The sequence below is a fragment of the Echinops telfairi genome, unplaced genomic scaffold, assembly GCF_000313985.2.
Source record: "Echinops telfairi isolate 266 unplaced genomic scaffold, ASM31398v2 ScPeMD7_7469;HRSCAF=8507_1, whole genome shotgun sequence".
Taxonomy (NCBI): Eukaryota; Metazoa; Chordata; class Mammalia; order Afrosoricida; family Tenrecidae; genus Echinops; species Echinops telfairi.
In genome coordinates, this window is record NW_022111373.1 from 69,740,941 (window position 1) to 69,752,562 (window position 11,622).

Consider the following 11,622-nt stretch of genomic DNA (forward strand, 5'->3'; position numbering starts at 1 on the left):
TACACAAGGTTGTCATGAGTCCAAGCCAACTGACGTGAAAACAAGTAAGACACTTGCACCAATAATGTTAGTTGGCACACAGAAACCCCATCAGTCATCCTCTGTCTCATGTACATTAGACTCCTGAATCCTGTAAATTAAGTTGGTTAGAGTTAAAGCCCTACCACAGCACGGTGGACACCAGAGCAGGGACAGGCTCTGGATTCCCTGGGTAGAAGTGGTTCAGTCGAACTGAGGACCCCTGGTGGCATAGTGGTTGCATACTGGACTGTGATCTGCATGGTCAACAGTTCAAAACCACCAGCTGCTCCAAGGAAGACAAACAGGACTTTCTCCTCCAGCAAAGAGTTACAGCTTTGGAAACTCATAGGGGCAGTCCTACCTTGGCCTATAGGGTCACCATGAGTCAGTATTGACTCCATGGCAGTGAGTTTGGTTTTGTTTTGGTAGGCGAATTGCCAGAGCCAGGTCCACGCAACGGCATCTTGTCTGGCCTCTTGGCAAAATGATGTTTCTGTCCACCCTCTTGCTAAAATCTGTCATTGCTGGTATTGCGATATGGAAGCCTTTATGTGCAGTCATTAAAGAGAGATGATCTTGCATGCTAATGACTGGAGTGAACGTTGTAGAGCATACTCATTAATCCACAGTTTAACTCCAAGCCGTCTGCTTCCGGGGTATTTCAGTGGTGGGGACCCAAGGAGAGGATGAAAGCAAGCAGACTTTAGCAGAGGAGGTTGGGAGAAAGAAGCCCATCCTAGAGGCTTGGCCATGGCTTGGCCGGGCCCCGCCAGAGATGAATGGGCTTTCAGATGCGCCCACATACAGCCCCACAGGCAGACAGGAAGCCTGGAGAGACTTAGGCAAGCAGGGGTGTTTCCTCATTTGCACAACCTTCCTTCCTCCTTGCCCTTGCAACTCACCAGGGTCTATGGTACGTGGATGCTGCTGTGGCCAGCGCACTCCAATTGGCTCCAACACCCGTAACCTCACGCACAACAGAGCGAATCACTGCCCTGTCATCCTCACACTCTCTGTATGTTCCAGGCCACTGTCTTGGCTAGTATAGTGTTTCTGCTGGCTGAGTTTTGGGTGTGGCTAGCCAGCCTTTTCTTCTTCATCTTAGTCTAGAAGCTGCAATAAAACAATCTGAGCACTATGGCTGACCTTGCTGATACCTGAATTAGCGATGTTATAGCTTCCAACATCACGTTATATGCAAGCCGCCACAGTACAACAAATGGACAGATGCACGATGGTGCGCTCTGGCCAGAAATCTAGAGCCAGAGAGGGACTACACACACCAGTTGGGGAGTTCGTCTTTATCTAGTATCCTCTCCCTTTGAACATCTGTGCCATGGACAGCCCTAGGCTCCCCTCAGAAGCCGGGAAATCTAGAACCTCTTCTCAGAGCCAATGAAACAGAGTTCCCCGGCCCAGGTCTTGAGGCAGGACTGATCTCCTGCAGGGTCAGCCCCACTGAGTGGCTGAGCCGCAGGGACACAATGGTCCCCATGCCAAAGGAAACTCCTTCTCTTAGGGCCACTAGCCCCTGGAACCGGCCGTGCATCGCTTGTTGCCTGAACAAACAAACAGAAAAAACACATCATGGCCGTGGAGTCATGGTACAGTGGGTTCCCTGTGGGGTGGTCAAGCACAGGGTCAGCAGTTGGAAACCCTCCCGTGGCTCCTTGGGAACAGGATGAGGTTCTCTACTCCTGTAAATAGGGATGCTCTCAACTCCACCAGGGCACTTCTACTCTGACCTATAGGGCTGCTATGTGCCACAGCAGGGTCACTGACGAGGTCAAGTGCATCCCCTCATTTCTTTTACTTTTCAAATGGAATCACATCACTCCACACCACGGTAGAAGCACCGCCATTAAAAAAAGGAGTCTGGTCACCAAGGGCCAGGCTTTCCTCCACCTACCAACGCTGCCTGTGGTCAGTCAACATGCCCATGCAGCCTTCCTCAGAAAGCACAGCCAAGGACTCACTCCAGAGAGCTTTCTTCCTAAGGATACTGCCGCTGCGGGGAGAAATTAGGAGAAAGGCAACAGAGGGTGCATGTACTGAGACAGGGAGGAAGCGGCGCGGACTCCCTTGCTTTACTCTTCCGGCCCGGTGAGCGCGGACAGCTTCAGAAAACTATCGTCAAAAGCTCCTGAGAAACACCCACATTCACTACAGCTTTCATCACAATCGCAACAGGGTGCAAACAGCCTAAGCGCCCATCCATGAAGACAGGATGAACACACCGTGAGGCATTCATCAAACGGAACATGGTGCGACTACCAAGAACAGCGAGGGCTCACAGCACGTCATCTCACGTGGATGCGATCCTTAGGATTGGTGTCCACCCTGGGCCAGGGTCCTCAGTGGTTTGGCAGGTAAGGCCTAGTCATCCCCCATCGTGGGACCCAACACGACGGAACCAACTCCATCGTGGGAGCGAAAGCGAGAGGCCATGCAGTTGTAAAAAGGTGAGGGTGGAGTGCAGCCCCCTTAATACGGGCACAGCCTTGATGCCATTAGGGTAGGGCTAGTTCCTAAACAAAACGTTCTACATGCTCTTTGGCTGGGCACTGGAATAGTCTTCAAAGTTGCCAGAGTCTTAAAATTTGCGAGTGGTTTTCAAAGATAGGAAGAAAACCAAAGAGTCACAGAAGAAATGAATCTGCAGGACGGAGAGCCTGCACAAAGCCCAGCCTCTCCGAATCTGAGGCCAGACGCCTAGTGGGTCCCTCAGAAGACCGCTGACTATTTTGACACAAGAAAAGATCCTGGAGAGAGTGGGAGGGAAATGGAGAACAAAATGCAAGTTCCTCACAGAGCCCACGCGTCCTGGACCAACAGAGATAAAAGGGGCCCCAAGAATATTGCCCAAATGTCACCTTGGAACTGGAACAGAATCCAACCTTTGGAGGTCACCTTAATAGACTGTCTTATAAAATTAAAAATACCATCCATAATTAACGTGCTCCCTTGACTGTTTACTATAGGCGACCAGACCGGTCCCATTTACCTCAAAGCATGAGAAAGCCGAGGAAGGGAAGGTGAATCAAACAGGGAAATGCTAACCGATGTGTCAGGACAAGACACTGATGCCATGTCAACTTTCACCTGAAACACACCCAAACACAAAATAACCCTAAAATAAGACACGAAATAAAGGTCAGCAGGAGTTCCTGGGTGGTACATATGGTTAAGTGCTAACTAGGAAAGTGCGAACTACAGAAGGTTGGAAGTTGGAGGCCCCCCTCCGCCCCCCAGAAGGGAAGCGTGAGAAAGTGAGCCTGAAACCACGGTGACTGAGCATTCTGGGGAGCACAGTTCCACTCTGACCCACACGACACACACACACACACACACACACACACTCTGCGCTGCGACACTGAACTGGGGAAGCACACTGGGACATTTCGTCTTCACCAACATCTCGGAGAAAAGGAAGATTCTCCTACTCAGGCTCCCACCAAAGGAGACACCGGCTCATCTTGAATTCACTCCGAAAGCTCTTCCCGCACCCAAACCGGGCTGCAATTAGGAACCCTGTGAGGAACAGCTCTGGGACCTCATTTTCCAAAAGCCAGTTTGCAAAACCTGAAGACAAGAGACTGCCTTGGGGAATCATAACCCACAAGCAACTCTTTGGAAAGCACAGCAACGATTTCTCCCCTATTTCACGCACAATGTCCACCATCGCCGAATCCAGTCAGTCACATACATCTGCTGGATGACGAAGTATCAATGTTCAGACCAGTCCGCGCGATTTGGTGTTAGGCGGACAGAACTTTGGGGGGCAGGTTTTAGGAATATGTGGGGAGGGGAAACCACCCCAATTTCTCTGACCTCGTCGAGCGTGGTGTTTGAGGGGAATGCTGGAGTGGAAGGTCTGCAATGGTGTCCCTTCGGATGGAGTACACGTAATTACTGACGGAGTCCCACTTGTTTGGACACGGCTGTCTGTGGGTTTCCTTCAGTTTAGAAAGAATCCACGCAGAGGTACCCACTGGCCACAATGGAGAAGGTGGGTGGGCTCCGAGGCTTTGGAAACGGATGCCTTTGTGGGGCGAACAAGGACTAGTGAACAAGCACACCCCGCCGGGCACATCCTGAGGATGCAAACCCACAGAGTCAGTTCAGGTGAACACCCTCACAGTGACAGGGTTGTTTAAGTCACTTACTGGTTCGTTTCAATATCATATCCTCCTTGCTTATTAGAGAAGAGGCCACAGGTGCACTGAAATGACTCCCACCTCCTTCAACACTGCCCTTTCATTCTCAGGGCTTCTCCTTGACTCTGAACAGTAATGGACACCCCTCAGAAAGCACTTTGGAGCCGATGGAAATGAATAATGACCAGTAATTATGAGTCAGTGAAAGGGTGTGTCCTCCTGGCCCATCTCTCCTCCCTCTACAAGTTCTCCCTCCCACCTTGCACATGCTTTTGGCATGGCACGCAATCCAAACAGAATCAAGTATTCCTGATTCATCATTTGGCTAAAATGGCTAAAGAATGCCTTAGCACCGGAGGGGAGCGGTAACACAGCCTTCTTTGAAACGTATTTTTCCCCAATGTAATGCACAGACCACTGTGTGAATATTGTCATGTTTTCAGAATAGGCTTCTCATGGGCAGTCTACAGCCGCTGCACTGCCAAGATCCTGGAAGGCAGCCTGGCACGAGCTGCTCTTCGCTATCCTGCTCACCTGGAGGACTCCCGTGTCCTGCCGCAGCTGTGGCGATGGCAAAAGCAGAAGCAGGTGACACCGAGCAGAGGGCACTGTCAGCAGCTTGTCCTGGTTATGAAAAAAAATTAAAATGGAATGGTGAGATCAGCGGCCAATACTCTGCGATGAATACTCTGAAATTCTCATTTTCATTCTTTACATTGGATGAAAAACTCACTGCCAGTAAGTTGATGCTTACTAGTAGTGACCCTGTAGGACAGGGTAGAACTGCCCCTGTGGGTTTCTGAGATCGTAACTGTTTATGGGAGTTAGAAAACCCCATCTTTCTCCCTCGAGGAGGCTGGTGGTTTCAAACTGCAGCCCAATGCATTACCCACTACACCATCATAGCTTGAGCCAAATATTCTGGTTTGTCCCTGCTAAGAGGCAAATAGCAAGATTCTACAGTAACAATTTCACTCTTTTGCCAAGAACAGGGAAAACATGTTCATCACATCTTGTACATGGACCTTCAGAGCAGCATTAGTCACAATAGCCAAACGGCAGAAAACATCCCAACTGGCCCTCAACTGATAAATAAATCCAAAGTGGTATATGCATAGAGTGTAATAATGTTCACTCCCAAAAAAGAAAGGCCCATACAGTAGCATAAATGGACCTAGAAAACATCACCCTAAGTATGTGGTGGCTGGAGGTGGGGGGGCTTTTGGGGGGGGGCAGGTGGACGGATACAAAAAGGCCACATATCATGTGATCACACTGGTCCAGAGTGAAAAAATCCACAGAGAGTAATAGTGGATTGGAGGTTGCGAGCCTAGTGGGGAAGGTTGGTGGGGCTGGGAAGTGACTGTGAACGGTGAGTTTGAGGGCAGAGGACAGTGTACAGAGTAATTAAAATATTCTAGAACGGCATAGTAGCCATGATTACACAGATTTGCGAATATGCTGGAAAACACTTAAAAGGGAGAGCTTTGTGGTATGTGAATGACAATGCAGTGAAAAAAGATTTCCTTCTTTTAAAAAAAGATTCTATATCAGCTACTGGTAGAAGTTTCTTCTTGAAACACTTTTAAAGCTGGGGATAGGTTCAGCGTGGCCCTTCTAAAATAAAGTTTCCACCGAGCCACTTGTGCCACCCCTGGCACGCCTCAGCCGGTGCTCTCTACACAGCATTGGAGACGACGGAGAGGCCAACCTCACTGTTTAGCCCCATTCAGGCTTTTATGGAAAACCCGTCTACTGTGAGTCTATCCTAAAGGGTCTTTATTAGCTTGCCCTGAAGCTCCCCAGTCCTGCTTAAGATAAACACATAAGGGAGGAAGCAGAGAGCTGCTCAGGGAGCCAGGCGGGACAGCACACAGCAGCTCCACGCTGTCCATACGAAGAAGCAGCCTTAAGATACATCTGGAACAAGGTAGCAAGTAGACAGGTGAACAGACAAAATTTCTGTCGACAGTGAGAGAATGTGTAACCAGCTTGGACCCTCTGTTGCATCAAAGGGTTTAGCTAATAAGTCTTATTTATATAATTCCTATTTACATAAGGATTTCCAAGCAAATAATCCTTATACAAAATTTAAAACTTATATATGAATATCAATATATGACAAGTGTGTTATGAGACTATAAAATAGAGGCCAAATTATAGTAACAGGCTGACTAGCAAACACCTCATTCTTGCATTAGTGGAGTTTTGCTTTGAGCTTTGAGCTCAAAGTTTTCCAGGCTACAGTGAACGCTGGGAGGTTTGTCCTACATGACAATGGTCAAGGGCATTGCAAGGTGTGGATCGATAGGCTCTTAGAAGAGTCGAGATCTGGCTATGATAAGCCAGGAACATTGTGCTTCTTTCCTCCATTTATCAGAATAATCTAAATGGCCCATAACAGACCCAAAGTCTGAAATCAACCAAGATATCTTCTGTTAAATTGTCTTTCTTGAAAGCATGCCTATAAAGGTAAAAAAAAAAAAAAGTTTTCATGTTTTATTTGTGCTACTTGGGGTGAATCTGATTTCATAATTGTGTGATTTTCCCTTTTGACTTGAAATAATTGGCTTGAGGAGGAAAAAAAAAATTAAACACCTCAAAGATCATTGTTATTTTATTTGGATATATTTATTTGCGCCATGGGAAAAATAATCTAAGGATTTGTACCTTTCGCTCTGGTGATTTTTCTCTCCAATTGGAGAGCGTTCATGAAATATTTCTGAGTCTCTCTCTGAATTCTCACCTCCAGGCTGGCGATAGCGGAGGTGCCGAGGAGTTGAGGGGGATCTGCAGGGCGAAAGTTCCGTGGCATCTGCAGCTGGGACGCTTTCCACTCCTGCTCGGTCCGCTGGCGCAGGCTCTAGGACTGCTGCTTTAAAACATCATGCATTTTAATTCCAGAGCTTCTTGACAGCATTATGCAGGGAAAGAGAAAGTTTTGTTATGGGGAACAGGCGATTCATAGTTGTCTGTGTTTGTAAAGGGTTTTAATATGAAATCCAGCCATTCTTCTTGACAGAAGGCGAATGACACAAAATCTAAAGAAGTACCTTTTTAACCCTGCTGCTCCTGATGACCCTGCCTGTCCCTGCCCAGTTTCTCTGCCCCACACAGCATTAGAGGTTGAAGAGAACACGTATTGGATGTTTTTGGAGCATGTATTGGATCCCCTGCCTTTCAGAAGGGGTTGGGGCTGGCTTTTCCAAATTATAAATCAGAATGGAGTGGAAAATTGAGACTTCATTAGTCCTTTGCTTGGGTTGCTCCCTGAAGCTAACCAACGATGAAAGCTCAATGCATGCGATCCACCACGAAACTGCATGGTCCTAGGCCTAAGGATCTAGAGCTATACTGTTCAAACGGGCAGCGCTAGCCAAATGCGGCTGTAAACATTTCAACTTCAATGAAGAAAAGTTAAAGCAATCGTTCAGGTCTCCGTGGGTACAGTGTAAGTGCTCAGCAGCAAGCTGTGGCTCATGACCGCAGAACTGGACAGCACATATCTACAGCACGTCCATGCTCCCAAGGCCTTCCATTGGATAGCCCTGATCTAGAGCAACGGGTTAGTAGGCTGGGAGGCAGAGTGCTTACAGTGAATTGAGAGCACTTGGCACAATGTTGGTCCCTTTGCTGCAACTCACACCCCCAAGAATAAAAGATACATCATTATTTGGGTCACATTTAAGCTATTACTGATGACGTTTCCATACTTGCTGACTTAACCCACTCCCATTGAGTCGATTCTCACTCATTAAGACCCTATCATACAGAGTAGATATGCTCCTTAAGGTTTCTGACACTGAAAAACTTATTACGTAGCCACAGTTGTCAAAATTGCCTGATCAACAAATGTACAAATGTGCTTGACACAAAGGATGGATGTATGGATTGTGATGAGTTGTATGAGTCCCCAATAAAATGATTTAAAAATAAAACAAAATAGCCTGGTATTGGTACAACAATAGGTGCATAGATGAACGGAACACCAGGGAGAACCCAGAGATAAGTCTATCCTCCTACAGACAGATGATCTTTGACAAAAGGTCAAAATGCATTACATGGGGAAGAGATGGTCTCTCTAACAAATGGTGCTGGTAAAACTGGATATTCATTTCTCCAAAAATGAGCAGTACCCATATTTCACACCCTATACAAAATTAACGCAAGATGGATCAGAGACCTAAACGCGAAACCTAGAAATACAAAGATCATTGATGAAAATATAGCAATAAACGTAGGAATCCCAAATTAGCCTAAATGCACTACCAACATAATGGAAAACACACACCCAATAGAGACAAAATAGGTTAAAGACCATGACCTCCTAAACTAGATACTTAAGTGTTTGGAAAGATGTCACTAAGAGCGACAAGCGAGCCCACGGCCTGGGAAAACATTTTTGACAATGGCATACCAGACAGGGACTGATATCTATAATCTGCAGAAAACTTCAACACCTCAGCAGCAAAAGAAGACAATCCATTTTTTAAAATGTGCAGGGGAGTGTTTACCTAAGAAGACATTCAAGCGGCCAGCAAACTCATAAAGAAATGCTTGCACTCACTAGTCATTTGAGAGCTGTAAATCAAAACAACTCACCCCAGCATTATTAGCAAAGGCACAAACACAAAAGAAAGCAACAAATGCTGGCAAGGGTGTGTAGAGGCTAGACCCCTCATCCACTGCTGGTGGGACTGAAAACAGTGCAATTGAGGTGGAAAACAGTGTGGCACTTCCTCAGAAAGTTAGGGAAAGAAATACCATCCGACCCAGCAATTTCTCTACTTGGTATATATCCCAGAACTGTGACATGAAAAGATATACGCACACGCATGGTCATGACAGCACTATTCATGTTAGCACACAGACAGAAAGAACCTGAATGCCCACTGGTGGAAGAATGGATGAAAACGAGCCTTGGTCCATACACACAATGGGGTATCAAGCAATGTTAAAGAAGAAGGTGGCATTTTGAAACCTCCTCGCCCAGATGACCCTGGAGGACATGAGGCGAAGTGGAATTAGCTAATCTCAAAAGGCAAACTCTTGTATGAGACCACGATTATAAAATGCCAAGAAAAGATTTTCACACGAATGGAAACATTCTTTGCTGGTTGGTTCCCAGGGGTGGGAGGAGAAGAGAAAAAGGAGAAATCACTGGCTAGAAGGGAGGGGAGGCAATAACCAAAGCAAAACCATATAATAATTTCTAACACGTAAGATAGAGCAGATTTTCTGAGACTGGAAATCTTTCTGGGAACAGACAGCATCATCCTCTTGTCAGAACGACTGGTGGGTTTTGTTAGACCTGGCCTTTTGCTCACCGCCCAAACTTCACCCCACTATGCCACCTTAGGTGGTGTGAAGGGTTAAGCAAAGGCCTACTAACCGAAAGGCTGGCAGTTTGAACCCCACCCAGAGGCTTCTGGGAAAAAGGCCTGGTGATCTGCTTCGGAAAGGCACAGCCTTGAAACCCAGGGAGCAGCTCCACTCGGCAGCGTGGGGCTGGACGGAGCCAGGAAGGCTCGACAGCAACTAGCAGCCGTTGGTGCACTGGTTGAAGAGCACTTTGCATCCGTGGTGTCACGAAAAGCACTCAGAGCATTTCAGAAATGCCCAACTAGTCCATAAATTCTTCCCCAGACTTTTCTTCAACTCCCACCACTTTGGCTATTTTTGCATTTCCCTCTGTCAGCAGAAGGACTCCGAACTGGCTCCCTTGGCCAATCCATTTGAAATGTCACTCTCCATCGTTTGCACATCCCTAATGACTTCACATCAAGCCATTTTCACACTTGCGTGTGATTTGCTCTCTTAGAAATGTGGCCACAATTCTGCTATTTAGAAACACAAAGGGCCTGGGGAAGGAAAACGGTTGGACGCTTCCCTTGAATGACATAATTACAGTAAAGCTGGCCGCGGAGGCATGAGGCAGACAACATATTAGTGCTTAGCTGTTAGTTTTATTATTTTCTAAATAGCTCCCTCAAAATTCAGTAATGGCAGGCATCTGCTCTGGAGAGGAAAAGCAGAATATTAAACACAGTTCTTTTTTGGGTTTGATTCAACCATTCATTTGAGGCAAATGAGGAAATCATGAGTCAGCAACTACATTGAGCCCCCGAATTTTCCAGTGAGAGGGCTGGTCAGGCCAGAATATCTGCGGAAAGAATAAGCTAAAAACAACAACAAAAACCCTCACTCCATCAAGTCAATAGTTCTGCTTAGCTCAACCCTGTAGAGCAAGGTAGAACTGCTGCCGGGATCCCCGAGACTGGAACACTTTATGGAACGGTTGCTGGTTTCCAACTGCTGACCTCATGGTTAGCAGCCCAATGCATAGCCACTCCTCCACCAAGGCTCCTTCGAAAAAATAGGCAAGAAAAAAATTAACACTGTTAGCTAACAAGTACCGTATATACTCGAGTATAAGCTGACCCGACTATCAACCGAGGCACCTTTTGCCACAAAAACGGCATAAAAATGTGCTGAAAAACTCGGCTTATGCACGTATATACGGTATGTACAAAGAGTGGGGCAAAACACGCTTCGGTGGTGCGGGAGGAAAAACATGTCTTTCTGACATGTTCCCTGCTGATCAAGTCCCATGTAAACAGCTTGGCTTACAGGATGAGTGGGCTCCAAACACATGCTCAACATTGTTGCGCGTTCTGCCAGGCAGGCAGTTTCGGACCTCAGGACACCATCGCAGACACTAACCAGTCGTAGTGGGAGGGCGACAAAGTCTGAACCAAGTCGCACAGCCACCGCCCAAAAGGGAACGTCTGTTCTGCGGGCTTTCTCTCCACTGGGCGTCCCCGCGGGAAACCTGGACGCAGCTGAGTCAGGCTCATAAATGCACGCGCTTTTCTAAAAGCACCCCGCGCAGAAGGAAGAGGGGGCTGTGTGGCATGGAGAGGGAAGCGCATTGGTGAATTCTGGTGAGAGACAGGTGATTTGGGGGACTGAAGTGGAGGGAAATTAAATTCCATACAGGAGACCGAATTCAATTCCAGGTCAATGCTCCTGCGGCTGCACCGCTGGTCAGTGGAGGCTCAGGCATTGCTGTGATGCTGAATAGGTTTTGGCGAGGCTGCCAGACCAGGATGCACTGGGAAGAAAGATCTGGAGGCCCAATTCTGAAAATTATTCAGTGGGAACCCCACAGACCCCAAGGGTCTGATCTGCAAATGATCAGAACTAGCAACGTCTTGGGCCGTTGTACCTGGGGGGCCATGAGTCAGAGATGAACAAAACAACAGCTAACAATGATGACATTGTTCCCTCCAAAAGGCCAAGTCTCACTCATTTTAAGAACAATTCCTTACAAATCTGGCTAGCCCGGAGGATGTGCACTGGTACAGATAGGAATTGGAAACACAGGGAATCCAGGACAGATGACCCCTTCAGGACTAGTGGTGAGAGTGGCGATACCTGGAGG

The 11,622-nt window shown here is 47.3% G+C and overlaps 1 protein-coding gene across 1 annotated transcript in view; it reads right to left on the minus strand.

The window, feature by feature from the left end:
* The window catches only part of RASGRF2 (Ras protein specific guanine nucleotide releasing factor 2), a 199,841-nt gene that overhangs the window by 106,760 nt on the left and 81,459 nt on the right, over positions 1-11,622 (minus strand). Inside the window, exons 16-17 of the mRNA XM_045285207.1 lie at positions 6,925-7,050; positions 4,713-4,802 (exon numbers count right to left, since the gene is read on the minus strand). Coding sequence (XP_045141142.1) covers positions 4,713-4,802; positions 6,925-7,050 — 216 coding nt within the window. The remainder of the gene's footprint in view (positions 1-4,712; positions 4,803-6,924; positions 7,051-11,622) is intronic.